The 23,173-nt window shown below is 41.5% G+C and overlaps 1 protein-coding gene across 3 annotated transcripts in view; it reads left to right on the top strand.

The window, feature by feature from the left end:
* LOC110089644 (mitogen-activated protein kinase 11) overlaps positions 1-22,606 on the top strand; it is a 67,819-nt gene extending 45,213 nt beyond the window's left edge. For all 3 annotated transcript variants that reach the window (XM_078376763.1, XM_073000576.2, XM_073000574.2), the window contains 5 exons: positions 1,586-1,657; positions 4,066-4,145; positions 15,667-15,745; positions 17,933-18,106; positions 21,722-22,606. In XM_078376763.1, coding sequence (XP_078232889.1) covers positions 1,586-1,657; positions 4,066-4,145; positions 15,667-15,745; positions 17,933-18,106; positions 21,722-21,795 — 479 coding nt within the window. In that variant the 3' untranslated portion in view covers positions 21,796-22,606. The remainder of the gene's footprint in view (positions 1-1,585; positions 1,658-4,065; positions 4,146-15,666; positions 15,746-17,932; positions 18,107-21,721) is intronic.
* Positions 22,607-23,173: the final 567 nt, after the last annotated feature.

Genomic DNA, 23,173 nt, shown 5'->3' with positions numbered 1-23,173 from the left:
ATTCAGGTCACAATGGGATACTGAGATGACATTGGTTGCGCTGCAGGATGACCTTTTAAGGGAAGCTGATGGGCAGATGCACTCTGTTGGTATTCCTAGATCTCTCAGCAGCTTTTGATACCATCAACCATGGTATCCTCCTGAACAGGCTCTCAGAGTTTGGGATTGGGGACTTAGCATCGAGCTGGCTCTGATCCATCATTGAGGATTGTGTCCAGAGAGTTCAGCTAGGGGAGGAGGTGTCGTCACCTTGGACCCTTCGGTGTAGGGTTTCTCAGGGATTGGCACTATCCCCAATGCTGTTTAATATCTATGTTAAGCTGTTGGGGGAGTCATAAAGAGTTTTGGAGTAAGGGGTCATCAGTATGCTGATGACATGCAACTTTCTCTCTCTGTTACCACCTCTGCAATGGATGCCATCCAGATGTTGGAGTGTTGCCTGGTTGCAGTACTGGAATAGACCAGGGCAAACAGGCTCAAACTGAACCTGGACAAAACAGAGGTTTTGCTCCGGGGGGGGGGGGCTCCAATAGGTTAGGGGGGATGGTCCCTAGGCTGAATGGTAATCCCATCCAGTTTAGAGGCTTAAGTGTGTAATTTGGGTGTTCTTCTGGGCCCAGTTCTCTCTTAGGAGTCCCATATTGCAGCCATGTCCAGATCAGCCTTCAACCAGCTTAGGCTAATTGCCCAACTTCACCCCTACCTAGACAAGGACTCCCTCAGGACTTTGCTGCAGGCCCTGGTCATCTCTTGGATTGAGTACTACAATGCCCTCTATTTGGGGCTTCCCTTGAACCTGATCCGGAGTCTTCAGTGGGTCCAGAATGCGGCAGCCAGACTGGTGGTTGGTGCAAGTACATTTGACCACAACACTCCAGTTCTGGCTTGCCTCCACTAGTTGCCCATAGCGTCCTGGATCACGTTCAAGGTTTTGACACTCATATACAAAGCGCTTCATGATTTTGGTCCATGTTACTTGTCGGAGTGCCTCTACTTAATGTCATCTGCCCGACCAACATGGTCATCCCAGTTGAGGCTCCTCAGGGTGACCAACCCAAGGGAGGATCATAAATCCTCTCTAAGAGGTAGGGCCTTTTTTGTGGTGGCTAGAACCTTATGGAACCAGCTTCCAGAATAGCTCCGCCTAGCCCCCCTCCCTGTGGACATTTAAGAAGCAATTAAAGACATTGCTTTTCAGAGAAGCTTTCCACGACAATCCCAGCTGACCACCTTCCTCCCGCTGTTTTTTCCCCCTCTTCCCTCCTCCTATTCCCTCCTCTCTTTTTCTCCATCTGCTCTGAGATTAGTCAGTGCAATCTGGTTTTCTTTTTTTTTCTTCTTTCTGTAAGGTTTTTGTGTTCAGTTTTTAATATTTCTATTTTGATTTGCGTTTTCTATTTTATGAGATTGTAACCCGCCCAGAGTAGTGTTGTGACACTAATGGGAGTGGGATACAAATTGAATAAATAAATAAATAAAAATAAATAATATTGCTATAACAAAATCTACCTTTCGTGTGCGGGGTAAGTCAAAAGACCATTTTTACGCAGAGCCCTCCCAACTTTTGGCTTGTTTGTTTTGACAGTTGACATTTGGTCAGTTGGATGCATCATGGCCGAGCTGCTGAAAGGGAAGGCCCTGTTTCCTGGAAACGACTGTATCCTTCTCGCCCACAGTGAAATTACTGAAATGCAAATAACACTCCAGCTCTTTCCCTCTGCCCTCATCACTGAAATTGCTTTTAAGGCAATGTCTAGTCATTTACCAAAAATTGGTACAGCAAACATGTTTCTAATAGTTACAGAGGCTGTTTTTCACAGTTGGACGCAATAACAGCCATAAAGTGTGACAACATTGTGTCTTTAAGCCACAGGAGGGCACCTAAAATATTTGTTTTGTATGCTTCATTTAAATAATGACCTAGATACAATCACAGCATGAAAGACAGCAGTGGTGGTTGTCTGAGCATTTGCTGGAGATCAGAGCTGTCAAGAAATTCATAACCTGCCTGACAGACAGAGGATCCCTTTCTGCTTCAGCAGTACCTGGCATGATAAAATATCCACTTCTTTTTCCTCTTTTGGAGTTTACTGAAAACCACCTATCTTGGAAGTGTAGTGCAACTGGCTAATTCATTGGAATGATAGGGCTCAATCCTTATGTTATTTCCAATTTGAGTAAACCCACTAGATTAAAGGGACACACACACACACACACACACACACACACACACACACACACACACACACACACACACACACACACACACACACACACACACACACACACACACACACACACACACACACACACACACACACACACACACACACACACACACAAAACTAACTAAATTGACAATTCAGTTTGTTCAAGGATCTATTCTAGATGAGACAAACAAGTGTCAGAGCAGCAAGTAAACCCTCATATGGATATCCACAGGCTCCAGACTGGAAGGATGAGGCAACCCTAACTTAATTGACAGGGAGGTAGGACTGACAGTTTTCGTTTCTCCACTGGCAACCCCATCCCCACAAATCCCATCTTCAGGGAGCCAGGTTTCCTGCAGTGGCCCCTGAGCAAGCTCAGTCTCTTTGTGGTCCCCAGTTAGCTTGAGCAGGATGGATGGAATAGGAACTGAGGAGCCACCGATAGTTCTTCCCCCTGCCCTTGTCCCCTGCCCTCTTTCAGGGAGGGCTTATGCCAGGTCCTGGACTCTCACTTGGGAGTTGGGTTATTTCTGACAGTGCAGGTGTTCTCTTTGGCACTGACATCTCCAGCACCTCTTCTGTGAAGGTGTTGGAGTTGGGATGGGTTTTGGTGGCTTCTGTTCTTTCTGGATTCAATTTGGATGTCTCAGGTGAAGTCGTCTAGGTCTCGGGGTGGTGCAGGCTCTTGATATCTCCTTAGTAACCTGGATCTCCACTGGACCCAAGTTCTCCTTGAGGATGTACTCAAAGAAGACATCATATCTGTGACAATTCTCAGTCATCCAATTGAGGGTATCTGGAAGCTGAGTCATGGCAACTGGACTTCTTACTGGGTTGAAATGTTTTGCTACTCATCGAAGTACAGACTGATGAAGCTACTTGGGTGAGTAACGAATTATGTTTCAACCTAGTAAGAAAGAAGTCCAGTTGCCAGGACTCAGCTTCCAAAGAAAACATCATTGTTTCCCTAGTGTCCATCCAATACTCCTCCTCTTCTGAGTTGCCTGCCTCCATCTCTCTCGATTTTTGTTACTTCGATTCTGCCTCTTCCCCCTCTAAATATATAGCCCCCACCTGCTCATATAATGTCACCCTGGTCCCTTGGCCCTGGTGTGGGTCCTATGGTTGCCTCTCCTTCTTGGACAGGCCAATCACTTTGCCCACCTGAGGTCTAGTAGTCTATGTTGACTTCTGGGGGGTGCCAGGCAAGATCTGATCGCCTGCTTGGGGTGCAGGCCTCAACAACCTCCTCACAGTATATAAACGTGGTGTTTTTTCCTCTTTGAGTAAGAATCTGAGACTTCATTTAAACCTGTTACCTTAACTGAGTGCATAGAGCAAGGATGGGCAACTTCTGGTCCTCCAGATATTTTAAGATTACAGACCTTAGCATAGTGAATGGTGAAGATTGATAGAAGTCATAGTCCAGCAGCATCTGAAGGATCACAAGCCATCTATCTGTCTTAAAGTCTGTTTGGGGTTTTTTTGCTTTGGTTACCCTGTGACCCTGTGTGTCGGTTTCCACATGCCTGCTCATAGTATGTGTCTATAAAGAAATATTGTGGCATGGGCAAAGACCTCCTCCCTCTGCGTGTTTTCTCTTAGTGCTGTTCATGTTCACACCTGTAGGTCCACATTCTTTCTATTCTTATTGGGTTCCATGAGTAAGCAGAGGTTGTCAGTAGGTTTGGCTGTCTAATTCCCATCTCCCTCCACCAGCCTGGCTAGTGATGAGTTACTACTATCTGAAAAGCCACAGGTTCTCCTGTCCTGGTTTGACTTACTTGGCCATCATTCTTACAAGGACTTACTTGCCATCATTCTCTCTTCCTATAGTTTTCTTAAATCCTTGCAGATATTGACCAACTAAAACGAATAATGGAAGTAGTTGGTACACCCAGTTCTGAACTTCTCAAGAAGATCTCATCAGAACACGTAAGTGTTACGGTTTACCACTACAGTCATCAGTTCTTCATTATAATCTATCAGTTTTCTCATATTGATTTCCCCAAGTTGCTCAGAAACAAAGCACTTTTGATTGACAATGATTTGTGAAGGAGTTCATGTCTGGTCATTGTTCAAAGGCAAAAACACACAGGTGTTTAATGATGTTAGAGCAATAGGACGGTGAAACCAATTACCTCTGGAAATGGTGAGCGCTCCAACATTGGATACATTCATGAGAAAATTGAACAACCTTCTGTCGTATCTGCTTTGGTTTGAATCCCGCATTGAGCAGGGAGTTGGACTCAATGGCCTTATAGGCCCCTTCCAATTCAGTTATTGTATGATTCTATGTTTATTTAGTAAAAAGAAGAATAAAAAGAGATTGGCACCATGAAGAACTAACAGTAATACTGCATCATAAATTGTCAGGGATTTGAACCTACATCATCACAGGCATGAACTGTTGATGATTATATGCAAAGCGAGTCCTTCATAAAAGCAGTCATAGGAGATAATACTACCTTTCTTGCTATGCTACATTAATTTTATGGTTGTACTAAGAAAGAAATGCATCATTCTGATAAGGTCTAATATAAATAATATTTAAATAGACCGTGTTTGTTCATAAATTTCATACTATTACTTCTCTTTGAAAGGTTTCAACTCATGCATGGTGTGTTTTTGATTAACAGTAGAGTAGTGCTGGGCAACCACTTTTATGATGAAGGCCACATTCCCTCAGGGATAATGTATCAGTGAGTGTCAGCAGTGGGAGGGGCCGTATCCGGCAGTGGATGGGATCAGCAAAGGCCAGCCCACCCTTTCTCCATACCACCACTTCTCTTTCCTCCACCACCCCTTCCCATCCAGTATGATATTTGAGATGGGACAGACTGCCCTTGCTGAAGCCTGACTGGTTGTTTGTCCAGGACTTCTGTAATTAGATTGAGGCCCATCCTGAGCTCAAGGTGTGGCCTTGGGACCTCAAATTGCCTACTGCTATAGCAGAATGTGTCCTAGACACACCTTGAAACATGAATTTAGAAACATAGTCCATTCCTGTTGCTCATTATAGTGTTTGTAAAATTGTTTGTTGCCATTGCTCATTACAGTTGTTGTTCTTTAAATAAAATAACATTTCATTATTCATGCATTTATTTTATTTATTTATTTACAATATTTTTTAGCCGCACCATTACCAGTGGCTTCTGGGCGGCGTACAACATTAAAACTTAAAAACATTTTAAAAGACAATATAAAATATCATATATTAAAATAATTCTTAAAACATTAAAATTAATAAGTCCTGCTGCTCATGTGGCCAGCTAGGGAATACTGTTTAATTAAAATGCTGGCTAAACAGAAAGGTTTTTGCCTGGCGCCGAAAAGCCAAGAGTGTTGGAGCCAGGCGGATCTCTATAGGGAGGGCATTCCAAAGTTGGGGGGCAACAGCTGAGAAGGCCCTATTTTGACATGCCATCCCCCTCACCTCTTTCAGGGATGGCACCTTCAGAAGAGCCTCCTGGCCTGATCTTAGAGGACGGGCAGGCTCATATGGAAGAAGGCAGTCATTAGGTAACCAGGTCCTGAGCCATTTAGGACTTTATATGTCAAAGTAAGCACTTTGAATTGGGCCCGAGCAGCAACCGGCAGGCAGTGCAAATTTTTCAGAACCAGCGTGATACGAGTCCGTGCGGTGGCACCACTTACCAGCCACGCAGCCCGGTTCTGTGCCAGTTGCAGTCGTCGGACCATCTTCAAAGGCTGCCCCACGTATAGCGCACTGCAGTAGTCTAGTCTGGTTGTTACCAGTGCATGAGTGACTGCTGCCAGGCTCCGCTCATCCAGGTAAGGGCGAAGTTGATATATTCTCCGCAGCTGTAAGAAGGCACCCCTGGACACCGAGTCCACCTGGGCTTCCAAAGTCAGACCCGGGTCAAGGAGCACCCCCAAGCTGCGGACTCTGTCCTTTAGAGTGTAATCCTGTCTAAGGCAGGGAAATGGCCCTTTAACCTATCTGGCGGGGCACCTACCAGCAGCACTTCAGACTTGTCTGGATTGAGCCTCAGTTTATTGCAGCATTGCTCAATAATTTTTTATTCTTTTGCTGTTTTAAAACAATCCATAGACTGGACTAAAATAGCATAAAATGTGAACAATTCCTATCAAAATGTCTCTAAAAATCCATTATGGAGCTAGAAAGAGTCAGTCGTTTTACTAGTGCATTGTAACTGTAATTCCCACTTGTTAGGTTCCTTTTGAAAGGTTAAGTTCATTATGCATCTCAAAGAAGAACCATTTCTGTTTGGTGTCTGCTTTCATGGACTGCAGCCAGTCTCTATAGATGCAGGTACATTTTGATGTGCAGCTGTCTAGGAAATCATAAAGCAAATAAAACATTTTACCCTTGATGGTGTCATGAGACACGAGATAGGCAAATGCTGGCCCCTAGGCCATTTTTGTGACCCCCTGTGCCTTCCAGGATCTCCCATGTTCCCCAGAAAAATACTTTTTAAAAAATGAAAACAAGCATCAAACCTCTGCATCTAAAACAGAACCTCAATAAAGCAGCAAGCAAGCCTTTTGGACAATGTCATTTTAATTAGGGAGCCTTCAGTTGTCTCCCTCTTCCCAGGTGTTTCCCCTGCACTTCTCTAGAGAATTAAGCATCTTGTTATTTTAGAACTTAGGTGTTATTTAGGAGGCTTCAGTCTGGTCTGGGGGACTGTTAGCCATCGGAGAGCCACAGACCCCTGTTTTTCTGGTACTGTGTTGTTTTGTACTCCTCAGTGCTGCCTTATTAAAGTTAGACTGTGTAAATGCTTAAACAAATGTAGAAGTCTATGAATTAATTCTGTTTAATTCATTGTTTAATAAATTAACTTGAAGAAAGACATTGATTTTCATTGTCCGAATGATTATACAATTTCCCATTTTGGAAATAGCACTTCCCACTTTAGATAGGGGAGTGCAGCCCCCCAGCAGCCCCCCAGTCTAAAAAATGGCTCTTGCTCCTTCCATGTTTCCTCCCTACCCTTACAGGTAACCTTACTTGTAATGCCCAGCTAGTTTCTCAATGTTACCATTGGCTGCAATCTAGTTAAGTCACAACTAGAGTATCCCATTGGATCAGTGGAACTTACAGAGGAGTTGACTCATCAAATTCCCACTGATTCAGTGGGCCTACTCCAGTTGCAACTTTCTACTGGTTTTCAGCCATTATTTATATTCAATTTGTATATGTTTGTTCTCTTGCATAGAGATGTGATTGTGTGTTTGCCATGTAGAAGTTGGAGGGCATGTTACCTGGTAATATTATAATGCCACAAAGGCTGATAGTGACAGATAATGGTATTGAAGGGAGTGTTGATAAGGAACTGAACAAGACCTTTGAGAAAAAGTGCAATTGTCCAGACTGAGTTATTGGTCTCTGATGATAAATTGCAGTAATTCATGCTGGAAAGTGGGTTGGACCCAGGGTTCACAAATAATAATAATCTTAGAACTGGAAGGGACCCCATGGATCATTGAGTCCAGTCTTTGTTGAGGGAGCACAGTGTGGCATTGAACATCCAACCTCTGAATCTACAGCCATACCTAAACCACTGAGTTCTTGGAAAAATCAATTAGATTTGCTCACAACTAACTGAAGTCCTATCTATTATAACCTTCCTATTCCAAGTTTGACTAAAAGTGCTCCAAGACTGAGGGTCTGTAACACTCACAATCAAAAGATATTTTGCCGCTACAGTATTCTGTTTCTCTCTCTCTCTCTCTCCTTATCAGACTTTTTTAAAATAAGCAGAATATGTTTTCCTTGAGAAAGTACAGGTGAGTTATCTGTTGAAGACAGAATCATAAACAAACACTTCCCTGTCCCCAATACCATACCATAAAATAGGTAGGGTTATTAACATCTGGAAACATCCTAAATGTGGTGTTTGGTTGTGTGCTCTGTTTTATGTATTGGGAATATGAGTAAGATAAACACACCAAAGGATGGATGGACAGATGGGTCTCCTGGAGGGCACTCATTCTGACTCCTTTAGCAGCTGTAAGTGTAGCCTTTCAGCCAGTTAAGCGAGCACATGAAAGCAGAACATGTCTTTGTATTTAAATGCTTGCCAGTAGCATTTTTTTGAATAAGAGCCTGTTTTGCAAATCACACATTTAAATGTTATTAAATATATTTTGTGTGATTACAGGGGTAACTGCAGGATTAATGTAGATGGATTAAAAGGGTAATTGAGGGATTCATTCTCTTCTCATTTGGTGAACAAACGATTAAGGGAATGAAAAATATCAAATTGGTTGTTGCAATGATGGTAACTTGGTTACAAAATGTATAAATGCTAATGTAGAAATAACACTCCATTATTCTATTCTACCGAAGTAAAGCCAAATAATTTTGGACAGATAAATTACTGATTTTTGTATAATGCTTTAAATGCTTTACTCCACAATATATTAATCCAGGACAGAGACAAATGCTATCTTTTTAATGATTTGTGGTAGATACAAATCATTCACTTTATCATGTCTTCCTCTTCTGAATGTCTGTAATACAGGACTCTAAGCAGTCTGAAGACTGCATTTTGTAGAGCATGCTTTTGTAGAGCATACACAGGGAACTGAAGCACTGTTGGATATAATCCCAAACAACTGGTCCAGGACATATTTTACCATACAGCTTTATCTGATGTGTAGTGAAGTCCTCCTTAACATTTGCCAACCTAACAGTATTTATTTATTTATTTATTTATTTATTTGATTTTTACCCTGCCTATCTGGACTATTCGTCCACTCTAGTAGCAATAGTTATTCTATAGATTTATGTTAAGCAGCTGGCTGAAGAGCTCAGTGGTTTACGTACAGTGGTGCCTCTCTTAACGAGCACCCTGTTTAACTATGAAACCGCTTCGCGACGAAGAATTTGCGATCGAAAAAGTGATCGCATTGCGATGTTTTAAATAGGAAAAAATCGCTTTGCGATTATCGGTAAGCTTACCGATTATCGCATAGCGATCTTTTTCCTACAGCTGATCGGTGGTTCCAAAATGGCCACCAGAAAAAAAACATGGCCACTCACTGTGTTTTGAGACGGATTCCTCGCATACCGGGCAGCGAATATGGCCACCATATGCAGGATTTTCGCTTAAAGGTGAGTTTTTTGCCCATAGGAACACATTGAAGGGGTTTCAATGAATTCCTATGGGCTTTTAAAAATCGCTTAGCGATGTTTTCGGTTAGCAGCGATTTTTGCTGCACGGATTAACGTTGCTAAGTGAGGCACCACTGTATCTGGCTGAAGAGGCAAAGGTTGGGAGTTCAATTCCCCACAGTTCCTCCTGTATGTAGAGCCAGCCTGTGTGGCCTTGGGCAAGCTGCACAATCCCAAGATACCCCCAGAAGAAGGGAATGGGAAACCACTTCTGTGTATCTTCTACCTAGAAAACACTGGAAAGGGTCACCATATGTCAGAATTGATGCAATTCAGCATGCAATTATTATTATTTATGTTAAGCATATATAATAGCCAAATACAATAACAAATATAGTGGAAAAATCAAAATTTTAAAATATTATGCCTATAAAATAAAATCCTCTGGTTATAGGATTCCTTCTCCCCTTTTACATTTTGTAATCTGTACAAAAGTGGGATTACAGCTATTTTTTACATCTTAAAAAATAACTGTAGACTACAGTGGACCCTCTACTTAAGGAATTAATCCGTATTGGAATGGCAGCTGCAAGTTGAAAAGTCCGTAGGTCGAATCTCCATTGACTTACAATGCATTGAAAACCGATTAATCCCATAACCAGCGGTTTTTATTCTATTTTTGTTCCATTTTGTTTTTTTCTGGTCTGTAAGTCGATTCTCCAGCTGCAAGTCGAACCTAAATTTTGCAGCCAGAGAAGTCTGTAACTCGAAAAGTCTGTAAGTCGAGCCATCTGTAAGTCAAGGGTCCACTGTAATTGCATAACTTTAATGCTGATGCTGCAGAAATTGAAATTGTTAGAGATTTTCTATATCTTGATTCTATTATAAGTCAAAATGGAGACTGGAGCCAAGAAATTAGAAGAAGACTGGGACTAAGATAAGGAGCTCAAGAAGGATCTCAAAAAGATCCTTAAGTGTAAGAACATGTTGGAAAATAAAGGCAAGATCATCCAAACTGTCGTGTTCCTGACTAATGCATGAATGTGAATGATGGACAATAAAGACATATTTCAGGAAAAATAAATTAACTCATTCCTAGTGTAGTGCTAGAGGAGAGCCTTTCTGATATCATGGATCAACAGACACACAAATAAATGGATTCTAGACCAAATCAAAAGTAAAGTCTCACAAGAAGCTAAAATGTATAAACTGAGGCTATCACAGTTTGGGCATCTCTTGTGAAGACAAGACTCACTAGACCAGGCTTGTCCAACCTGCGGTCCGAGGGCCGCATGCGGCCCAGGTCAGCTCGTAATGCGGCCCAGTGCAATTTTTTATTTTTAAAGAAATTTCAAAGTTTCAAGTTACACTGCCGGCGCTTGCGGCCAGAATGTGGCCGGGGCATGTCACAACAGTAGAGGGGGAGAGAGGGAAGGAAGGAAGGAGAGGGAGGGGAGGGGACAGGGGGGCTGCGTGACTGCATTGCACCCTCCCCATCAATAGGCGGACCCCCTCCCAGCCCCATAAAGCCGCCGGAGTCGAAGCTGGCAGCCTCTGCTGTCTAAGATCGCAGCTGCTGGTAAGCGCGCTTAGAGCGGGGCTGCGGAGGACGGCTAGGGCTGCCCCCCCCATGTGGCCCAAACCGAATGTATGTGTGGCCCAAACCAAATTTTCATCTTCTAATGTGGCCCAGGGAAGGTGAAAGGTTGGACACCCATGCACTAGACAGTAATGCTAGGAAAAATGGGAGACAGTAGGAAAAAGGGAAGACCTAAACATGGGCAAATTTAATCAATTAAAGGAAAGTACAGCTTTTAGTCTGCAAAGCCTGAGCAGGACTATTAATGATAAGTACTCACAGAGGTTGTTGATTCACAAGAAACCCATCAGTTCGAAGTGATGTGACAGCTCATAATGACAACACTGTTGGGGAGTTGTAGGCTGGCCAGATTTATCATCCCTGCAGTCAAGTTGATCACTACCTGCCACTATCATGGCAAAGGATGACACTTCCAGTTCTCTGAAATGCATGGGGGAAGATGCAGTTTGGATGTAGCGGTCCTTACCTAGATCATAGTTATCATCCTTTCAGTACATTTTGGGTGACATCTAATGTTGGCTGAGCACATGTTTGTTCCCAAAACTTAAATGTTCCCTTCCTCACCACCAGTATGTGCTGGATGGTCCCGAAGTCCTCCAGAGTAGATGAAGGTTAATGGGCTTCTACTGCTAGAAGGGAAAAACTGTTCTTCAGATTTATAGGCATCAATGGATTCCTAAAATAGAGATTGTCCTTGTTGATATCAGTTATTATCAAAAGTAAAATTCTCCCATCTGCCTGGATGTGGCTTAATGTCATGGATTAGTGCATAAATAGATTCTGTTTGCTGTGTGTTCTACTGAAAAGGGTATCCATCTGTTAACTCAGGTGGAGAGCTACTCTAAAATTGTGATATTCCCAGAATTATTTAAGCACTCTGGGTTCTGAATGATTAGTTATTTGGGGAGCTTAAAGGAACGTGTAGGAAAGACCAGCAAATAAACAAGATCTAGCCAAACTAGTGTTGAAATCCAATTGAAGCACATTGAATATTCGAATGTACATAAGGAAGATGCAATAGATGTTGGGTGTCTTTTTAAAAGAAAATAGCCTCAGGAGGTGGCAGATTAATGAGTGTCAGAGTAACAGAGAAAAGATGTGACTTGTCATTTGTAAAAATAAGCATATTTGAGCTGCTAACATCCATATCTGAATTTTGTATTGATACAAAAGTGGGGATAGGGGAAGGAGAACATGGGATAGAAAACAACAGACACAACAAATCATTCAGAGGTTTCCTTTCAGTGCAAGTGGAAGAAGCATATAACAGAAGAGATACCAAAAATTGGCTTTTCTTTCAGTATACTTATAGCAATGGGTCTTACGGATGCCATTAAATCGGTGAAGTTAAGGGTATGGGACATTGAACTACAGGACCATGTTGGCCAGTTAGGGAAATATAACTTCCTTAAGAAATCTGCCTTTATCACCTCCTCATATTTAGCCAGCACTATGTCATCTAAAGCCATAAGGGCTTTTACGCTAGCTAGGCTTAATGTACTACCTTCTAAGCTTCTGGAGGGAAGATTTCGAGGTTTGCCTGCATCAGATTGTCTCTGCCCTTGTAATAGTGATAACGTTGAATCAGTTGGTCATGTTCCTCTTTTCTGTACTTGTTAACGGGATCTTCGCATGGAGCTTTTATCACCTATTATCTGCAAATCTCCTGGGAGATCAGAGGAGGATTATGTGCAGTGGCTACTCTCTGACAATACTCCTTATAGTACAAGACAAGTGTCCAAATTCTGTGCTGCAGCAATGGTTATTCGTAAACAAATGTTTGGGTAGGTGATTTTAGATGGACAATATAATGTTTTTAATATAACACTGCCTGAGGTTTTACCTATATTAAGGATATATTATGTTATTAATTGGATAGAAGACGTTGTTTTATCATGTTTTAATGGAATCTTATTACCCTGCCCGACTTTACTAAACAATAATTATATGTATCTGTTTTATATTGATTTGGTTTTACTGGTCTTTGACCATAATAAAGTATACTACTCCTAAAAAAACATTCAGAGATTAGTTTGATCTTTATTAGCATATGAGAAAGAATGGCACATCAATCCTTTTACTGACGCAACAGTATGTTTTGGCACTGATAAGAATATCCATCCCTCTAAAGTGAATCATTTATTATTACTTTTTATTTTAAATATTTTTATCCTACCTTTCTCCTTAAAACGACCCAAGGTGGCTCACACCATTAAAAACAGTATTTAAAAGCTAAAAACAGTAAGTAAAAAATATATTAAAAAGAATAAAAGAAGTATTTTATTAAAGTAGTAAATAAAATTCAATATAAAAAGACATTTAAAATGACAGAACACAACAATCCATTTAAAAACTTCTTTCAGCTCACCAGTCATTAAAGAAAAGCTTACCTGAAGAGAAAGGTCTTTGCCTGCTTGCAGAAGGACAGCAAAGATGGGGCCAGCCTAGCTTCTCATGGGAGGGAGTTCTCAAGTCTGGGAGCAGCAACAGAGAGGGTGGCGAGACTGAGAGAAAGGCCTCCCCTGATGATCTTAATGCCCAGACAGGCTCATATCAAGAGATGCAATCTTTTAGATAGCTTGGACCCAAGCCATTTATGGTTTTATATGTTAAAAACAGCACTTTGAGTTGCACCTGGAAATGGATGAGCAGCCAGTGAAGCTGGTTTTACAGGGGAGTTATATGTTCCCTGTAAACAGCCCTAGCTAACAATCTGGCTGTGGCATTTTGGACCCGTTGAAGTTTCCAGACACTTTGCAAAGGCAACCCATGTAGAGTGTGTTACAGTTAGCCAGCCATGATGTAACTAGGGCATGTGTCACCGCGGCCAGATCAGACCTCTCAAGAAGTGAGTACCGCTGGAGGACTAGTTTTAGCTGTGCAAAGGGACTCCTGGCCACTGCTGAAACCTGTGCACCCATGCTCAGGGGAGAATTCAGGAACTCTCCCAAGCTGCATGCCTGTGTTTTCAGAGGGAATGTAACCCCATCCAGCACAGGCTGCAACCCTTCTCTTTGATCTGCTTTTTTTTTTTAACCAAGAGCACATCCATCTTGTTTGGATTAAGTTTCAGTTTATTCAGCCTCATCCAGTCCATTGTTGTTGTCGTTTAGTTGTTAAGTCGTGTCTGACTCTTCCTGACCCCATGGACCAGAGCACGCCAGGCCCTCCTGTCCTCCACTGCCTCCCAGAGTTGTGTCAAATTCATGTTGGTTGCTTCGATGACACTGTCCTACCATCTCGTCCTCTGCCGTCCCCTTCTCCTCTTGCCTTCACACTTTCCTAACATCAGGGTCTTTTCCAGGGAGTCTTCTCTTCTCATGAGATGGCCAAAGTATTGGAGCCTCAGCTTCAGGATCTGTCCTTCCAGTGAGCACTCAGGGTCGATTTCCTTCAAAATGGAATCCAGTCCATTACTGACACCATACACTGATTTAGAACCGAAACAGCTTCCTTGGATTTAGATGGAAAGGAGAGATAAAATTGGGTATCATCAGTGTACTGGGTACACCGAACCCCAAAACTCTGCACATCCTCTCCCTGTGATTTCATGTAGATGTTAAATAGGATAGGAGACAAAACAAAACCCTGAGGGAGACCACAGGCCGACAGCCAAAGTGTTGAACAAGAGTCCCCCAGCACCATTCTCTGAATTCTCCCTCCAGAGCAGACCAGAGCCCCTGTAAAACAGCACCTCCAACTCCCATCCCAAAAAAGACAGCCCAGAAGGATTCCATGGTCAATGGTATCAAAACCCACTGAAAGATCCAGCAGAACCAACAGGGACACACTCCCCTTGACCATTTCCTGATATAAATCATCCACCAAGGAGACCAAAGCAGTCTCTGTTTCACAACCAGGCCTTAAACCAGATCAAAATGGATCTAGTTAATCCATCTCATTCAGGAACCCCTGGAGCAGAGAAGCCACAACCCACTCTAGCACCTTGCCCAAGAATGGGGTATTAGAGACTGCCCAGTAATTACTCGTACCAGGGGGTCCCAGGAGGGTTTTTTAAATAATGGTCTTACTACGGCCTCCTTTAAGCAAGCTGGGGTCCTACCCTGCTGCAAGGAGCCATTCACTACTCCTTGGACCCACTTGGCCAGTCCCTCTCTGGTAGATATTATAAGCCAGCATAGGCAAAGGTATAGCAGACAAGTGGGAGCCTTCACCTCTCCAAGGGCCCTGCCCAGATCATCAGGCTGCAAAAACTGAAACTTATCCATCAGTACAGGACAAGCTGGAGCCATAGTTACATCCACGGGACCTGTATTAACTATAGCACCCAAGTAAGAATGGATCTGAGAGATTTTGCCTGCAAGTACTGTGCAAAATTTTCACAGCAAGCTATTGATAATGGCTTTATAACTCCTACATATGTCTGGGAGAACAATGGATACTCTTTGGAGATCACACCCATTCTAGCTCACTTCTCCAGAACTGTTCAGAGGCCACGTATTCAGTAGAGGAGCTTATATAAGGGATTGCATTACGTAAAACCTTTTAGCAGAAATGGGTTTGATGAAGAGAATCAAAAAGTGGCAAATCTCTGTTTTCTGGCTGTAATTCTATAACTGTTCTGCCTCCTGAATGATGCCTGTAAACCTTGCAGATCTTCAGGGATGGCTGATTGTAATTAAATGTACTTATTCTTACGTCTAGATATACATGTGTGTTCATGTTCCACAGCTCAATATTTTTTTACTACAAACTTAAAATTATATCTATGCCTTCTTTCATTTTAGGCCAGAAAGTACATAGAATCTCTACCCCACATGCCACAACAGGATTTGAAGGCAGTATTTCGTGGTGCTAACCCCTTAGGTAAGAATTTTTGAGATTCTGTATTTGAGAAGGTCTGAAAAAGGCCCTGTGCACCATCTAGTGGGCAAAATGCAGTTTTTATTGAACATGGTCCCTCCCATAGTCTCTCGAGACTGAAGGATGCCTATGCTATGGTCCCTCCCAGAGTATTTGGGGCTCTGAAAACATGGCAACATTGTCCCCCACATTTTCTAGAGGAGGCAAGGGACTTTCTAAGCAAAACCTGTTTTATACTTTTATTTTCAAAAATTGGGAGTGTGGGGCCTGCAGGGACCAGAGGCTGAGGGGCCGCGTAAGGCCTTTAGGTCACATTTTATCCACCCTGATTGATCTAGATGAAACTCTGTTGTACTGATTTTTAAGGAATTACATTGGCTCCCAATTTGCTGTTAGGGCCGGCTGAATGTGCCTTTCGTTACCTTGAGGCCCATATGCAGATATCATTTGTGAAATTAATACGTTGTACATTTACAAAGAACAGGGCCTTCTAAATTCTGGGTCCTTGGCTTTGGAATGCCCTTCCAAGGAAAAGACAGTTGATGCTAACTTTGCTTGGTTTTCAGGATCAAATTAGCCTTGTTTAAAACCCCTGGGTCAAAATTCTGTTTTAAAAATATGTGCATGTGGAAGAAGAGAAAAAAGAAGATGACAATACATAGGGTTGCCAGATGCACGGGTACTAAAAGGAGGACATAGAAAGACAAAAAGGAGGACAAAGGAGGACATATTGAATGTTTCATTTGAATCATTCCAGATTAAACCCACAATCAATACAATTTTATTACAATAGCTGCCAATAAATGTCTCTTAGTGAACCGACCAAGAAACAGTCATGTTAAAAATTAAAAATAAATTCAATGAAGGCTTTTTTTCAAAATACCGGGGATGGGCGGGCAGGTGGGGACGGGGAAAGCCAGGGGGAAGGGGGTCCTTCCACCTCTCCCCCCCATCCAAAATTATAACATAAAATATACAAAAGCCTGACATTTTAAAGGTTTTTATCTTTGCCTGCCTGACGGAGGACATTAGGTTAAAAAGGAGGACATGTCCTCCTTTTGCCTGACATCTGGCAACCCTAACAATACAGCAAGTGTTTGCACTGATGAGGAAATACAGAACTAATAACAACACAACAATAATTTTGATTTCTATGCTGCCTCATCAGTGCAAACATTCTTTGTACAGTCGTGCCCCACTTAACGATTACCCCGTATAATGACGAATCCGCTTCACGACGATGTCTTTGCAATCGCAATTGCAACCGCAAAACGATGTTTTAAATGGGTTTGTTTCACTTTGCGAAGATCAGTTCCCTGCTCCGGGAACTGATTCTTCGCACTACAACAATCAAAACAGCTGATCATCGGGTTTTCAAAATGGCCACTGGGTGCTCAAAATGGCTCCCCGCTGTTTTTTTGGACGGATTCCTCGCTTTACAAGCAGCAAAAATGGCCGCCCCTATGAAGGATCTTCGCTGGACGGTGAGCTTTTCAGCCCATTGGAACGCATTGAACGGTTTTCAATGCGTTTCAGTGGGCTTTTTTATTTTGCTTTACGACGTTTTCGCTCTACATCGATTTCGCTGGAATGAATTAACGTCGTTAAGCGAGGCACCACTGTATTGACGTTTGATGGCTGTTTGCCTTGTAAAGATACCTCTTATTTTGTTTTTAGTATTATTATTTGTTTTTATAACATTATGTACTCTAACCAGCCTGGGATTCCTTGTGGACAAATGGCTGTCTATAAATGTTAGAAATACATAAGAGCATCAAGTGTGAAAGAAATGTGTGTACAAATCATTATTTAATTTCTTCAAAATACTCATAAAATGAGGGCAAAATCTTGCCCATTCAGCCTGCCTTGTCTGTATTCTGAAGGGGGAAACCATGAAATTTAGCGGTGTGTGTGAGTGATTGTTGGCTGCATGCATTTTTTACTTGGAAACTTATTCCTGAATAATAAGTATATTGCATTATATGGTGCTAAATAAACATGTTGGTTATGCTCTGATTCCTTTTCCTTCCCCGCCCCATGAGATCCTGAAAAAGAAGTATATTACTGCCTTGATGTTGGTTGGGAAGGCATGTGAAAATGTTACTTTGAAGTCCAAATTAGGCTTTTCTTTGCTTAAGGTAAAATGGATCAGCAACTTCAACTTTTATTTTTAAAATAAATCCCTTTTAGCCGTTGACCTGCTTGAGAAAATGCTTATCTTGGACAGCGATAAAAGAATAACTGCTGCAGAAGCACTTGCACACCCTTACTTTGTACAGTATCATGACCCCGATGATGAACCTGAAGCAGACCCATATGATGAGTCAATAGAGAACAAAGAACGGGTTATAGATGAATGGAAAGGTAAGGGATTGCTTTTAATGGACTTGAAAGGTAAAGTAAAAAAAGGGGAGAGAAAAGTTTTTAAAAAATCATTTTAATAGCTGCATTGTTGGAATTTCGACCTGTGCTGGAAAGATCAACAAGGGCCATCGTACATACCTGAGAATAGGCCACAGATCAAGTCTGGTGGTCATGTAGCTGCAGATGTATACAGAGTAATGCGGAGTATTAAGGGAGAAAAATTCTTGGGATGGCTGCCTTTCAGATGTTGCTAGACTACAGTATGCGTCAGCCTCAGGTAGTAGAGTAGTCTCAGGTATGATAGATGTTGTAGTCCAAGATTATTTAGAGGACCACTAGTTCCCAGTGCCTCTTATGCAAGCTGTTGGTCTCATCCTGATCTTAGACAAAGCAACAACATGTGAAGGTTTTTAGGAAATGTATTAAAATATCTTGCTCCAAACTGACTTTGAAGGTGAGTAGAACTCGAACAGTCTGTGTCCTGAAATGCCACCCTGAATATTTATAAATATGAAAGCAATTTTGTAAATTGGTTATACTTTTAATTTTTTGATTAGTTTTCGAGACATGTTGTGCCTTCCTGTTCCTTGCTTTTATTGTAAATTCATGTAGGATTAACAAGTGAAAAAAACAGTTGAGAAGGAAAAAATAATAGTGGCTGAAATCTTACTGGACATTTCAGTGATGAATTGCTAGTGGAACAGTCATAGTACGTCTTTCCTGTGCCATACAGAGTCATGCAGTTGGTGTACAATAGGAAATGCCTGTGCTGACTTAATAGCAGTTCAGTCCTGAAAGTGCTACTACTGGTGTTACACCAGCAGGTTCAACTAAAAGGATCTCCACCAATATATTGTTCTCTTATTTTTCTACATTCGCCGATGGAAATGTACTATCTTTCTCACCTACGTGCATAAACATATCTTGTCCAGTATGAATTATGACTACATTTTCAATGATCTGAGGTTTTCCGTGCCTGTCATTTGCTCTGGTGTGAGACATCAAGTCCTCATTTAAAGATGGGCACAAACCAAATAGTTGTTTGGCACTTCAAAGCCCCATCTCCTCTGGTGGGCACCCACTTGGAGGCAGCAGCCTGTCTTCCCTGCCCCGCCACCCCCAGGCACTGCCTGGCAGAGGAGGTGGGGCTTTGAAGCACTGAACTCCAGTTTGGCCACTAAATGAACTGGCATGAACCGCCGAACCACCAGTTTGTGCCTATTCAATTCTTTCTTTTCTTTCCATGTTCCATGGCTTCCTTAGAATGGCTATGCAGACAAATGAAATCTGAAAGCACAGTTAATATTAAGGGGTTTTCCCAGTTTTTTTCAATGTAAACAAGTTTTTTTTTAATAGAGTAGACTTCGGTCTAGATGGGCGGGGTATAAATTTAATAAATAAATATGTTTTGTGCCTGACTTTTCAATTACTGTGGGTTAAAAAGAAAAATTTAGTGTACAGAACTGTAAGCTCCAGTTTCATGACCAACTTAACTGCACTTGAAAAATAGAGTTTAGATTGAAATTTAATGGGGTTTTACTTTTGACCTGATGTCCAGAAAGCAGATGCCCACATATTTTGAAAGCCATGATCTAGAGCTCTACTTGCTTTTCTACACTATGACCCCATTACATTTTTGTCCATACTCTGTTTTAAACGCATATAAGTACATCATGGAAGCCGTGCTTGTAGTTCTGTATTTCATGACTGCTAGTGAAATTTCATGCAGCCTTAGAAAATATATTCTAACAGAATGTGCTTTTTCCCCTCTCAAAGAGAGATTGGGGAAATCCAAAGGTTGTGTCTTGAACTCTTGTTGTGGTATTTAATTTCAGTGAGTACAGAGAGACACATCTAGATGTTCATTTTTTCTCTCCAAACAGCAGCAGAGTTAATATTTCAGCTGCTATGTTCAAGAGAATATACATGCTTTCATTCCGTCCAGTGAATAATTGAGTGCCTAGGCAGTCTTACATAAGACTTTTCTGTAAAGACTTGTGCAATTGCCATTTATTCATCAGCTTTGTGGAGTCTTCTAAAAAATTGTAGAAGGCAGAGAGAGAGAAGGATTTTATGACTTAAAAAAAAGAATCTCTTGATTCCACTGTAAGGACTAAAGAGCAATACAGCAAACTGAAACTTCTTTGCCTGACTTACCTCAGTAGCTCTCTATGCCTTTGAGGGGTTTTTCCCCTTAGCTTTATTTTGAAATATATAGAAGAAAAAAGCCATTTTTGAAAGCATTTAAGAGAAACCAGTCTCTTTATCTAAACCAAAAGCCACAGTCCACTAGGGCTATTTTAGATGTTCAGGAATATTGGTGAAATGAGAGTCACTTGATCTGATTGAAGGAATTGGGTTTCACCTCAGTCAGGGCTTGGATGTGTGACTATTGAAAGAAGCAATGGAAACAACCCTCAACTTTTAAGATGGAGATTGGAATATAAGCATAGTCTTCAACAAAGATGGAAAATGTTTTATTTTATTTTATTTGGGGATGTAACTTTCAGACTCCCAACAGCTAGCATGGCCCTTACCATGCTGCCCGTGGGATTCTGGAGATTGCCCATCAAAGAAATATTTCCTATCTCAGATCTTAAGGTTAATATTCCTGCACAGAAGGCAGAACATACAAGCCTTTCATTGCTTATTCTTACAGTGTGGTGCTGTCTAGGAAGAGAACCATACAGTCTCAAGTGGCCTTCAGTCTATGTTATGAGACATCTCTCACATAAAATTGGGGAGGTCATCTTCAGTTTGAGAGAAAGTTGCATATACAGTGTTCTTTAGCCATGCCTTTTTTAAAATAGCGCAGTAGCCAGCTCATCATGTCCTTACATATGTAGTTACTGGCAGAAGGAAGTTAGGGACGAGCCATCCCTTGCAGAGCAACCTCAGGCAGAAGGCAGTTGGCAGTTCTTCCCATTCCATGGAAAAAGCCAACCAGATTGCAGCTAGATCTTCTTTCCACTTAACCAATGAGACAGCACTTTCACAATGGGAAGGTAGTATGGCATCTGAAACATATTTAAAAACAATAAACACATACACTGTGAGAAATGTGTTCCTGCTCGGATTCTAGCTGAATAGCATAACGGAAGTTCTTTTTTTCAGCAACTCATCATCAAGCTGTTCTCTCTCAATGTTTGCGCCCTGTGGTAGCTACTTTACTTTCCTTGTGATCAGCCTGGTCTAAGTCCCTTGATGAATTAAACAAATGAAATTAGAAAACATTCATACCTTATGCGTTTGGCGGGGGGGAGATCTGTTTTCTTTGAATACATGAACATAGGACGCTGCTTTAGACCAGGTTAAACCATGGGTCCATCTGACCCTGCACTGTCAACCTTGACTGGTGGATGCTCTCTAAAGCTTCAGGCAGAATTTCTGCCTATAGATAGTGGGAATTTAAATGTTTTTCTTTCTGCGTGTAGAAATGCGCTCCACCACAGAGCTTGTGACATCCTCTCCCTATATCAGTATCTTTGTTCTTTTTGAGTTCATGGAGTTTGTTTATGCCTTCAGAGGTTGACCCAGATCTAAACTGTTAATATCTAACATTAAGATATTTCACATCAACGTTGATTTCTCCTCCTCTCTATCTTTCCTTTAAAGAACTTACGTACGAAGAAGTGATCAGCTTTAAACCACCTGATTTAAAGATGGACAGCCTTGAAATTGAACAGTAATTCCAGACAATCCTTATCTTATTGCCATACTGTACTATGAAGACTATTAAACATATTGCATTGCAATTTAATTTCATATACCACAAACATAGACTTTACTATCCAAAGATCATGGAAAAGGTATGGAAAAGCAGATAAATAATGCCGAAGAAACGTTTATCTGGGGGGTGTTTTGCCTTGTACTACGAATGTAATAATTACAGAACATTAAGAACTGCTTCATTCTGACAAATGATGCACTGAATTTTTTTTAACTGTGTCTTCTCTGCATGTCTCATCTTATCAGTTGTGATGCCAAATATGGTGATTCTTTTATTATTTTCAAGTTGTACAGTTAAAGCATGAATGTATGTTGAAACAAAAATGGACATCCATACAACCAATGTATTGTTTTTAAGAGTTGCCTTGACTCTGTTGTATTTTTGTTTTCTCTTTTTAATTTATAGCTAGTGCCTTTAGGAAAAGAGGCCACTGTAGAATTTAGGCACAATATATACATGTAGTTATGTGTGTAGCAGTTTCATAGACAAAGAGTGATTGAGCAACAATTGGAAGTCAGTCCATTAAATCATTGTTTTTTGACATCATTAAAGTCTCCCAGCATTTTTCCTATAGCATTAGAAAACTGCAGAGCACAGTTTTGTTAGTGATCTAGACCTGAAGTGGTCCACGGTGTTGAGTCCTAATGAGTGGAGTGTACCTCACACACTTGAGTGCTTTGAAGAGCCGAGCTCCCCATGAGAGCACTTTCTCTGTATTTTTGGAGTGCCTGTCTTTCCTGTTCTTGTCAATAAATTGTTTTAAAAACAGAGCATTTATTCTCGTGATTTTTAATGACAGTCCTTAAGTCTTTATGTTGGCCAACACATGGGAATACTATGTGTGACTTGAAGCTGGATCCCCTTTCAACAGGGGGCAGAACATAGGAATAATAAGGGAAACGTAGCATGGGGTCTTGATAAGCCACTTGAGGTCAGGAAGAGATCCAGTATGCCATGTGGTGTGTTCTTTGCATCAACATGGAATATGCACCTCAATTTGACCCTATTTGGTCCACCACCTTAAAAGTCCCTTTTTATGAGGTTGTGGGTTAGTGAAATTGCCAGCAAAAGGAGATAGCCCCTCCCTGCAGCAGACCAAACAAAACCCCATACAGTCACCCTCTAATGTTAACTTTAGGTTAGACAGACAGAAGTGGTGGGCAGGCAAAGAGGAGGAATTAGTATTTTCTCTTTTTTTCCCTTTCCATTTTGTTTTCCCTGACTACAGTTCATGGTATTTTTCTGCAACTTGTTATCAACCTTGCTATCTTTAATGCAAAGCCTGTTCATGATGGGAGAGAGAGAGAAGTGAGGGGTTTTTATGTTAATTTTTTCTC

This window comes from Pogona vitticeps, chromosome 5, assembly GCF_051106095.1.
Source record: "Pogona vitticeps strain Pit_001003342236 chromosome 5, PviZW2.1, whole genome shotgun sequence".
NCBI lineage: Eukaryota > Metazoa > Chordata > Lepidosauria > Squamata > Agamidae > Pogona > Pogona vitticeps.
Note: the sequence above shows the minus strand (reverse complement) of the source record. Positions and strands in the feature narration are given on the sequence as shown.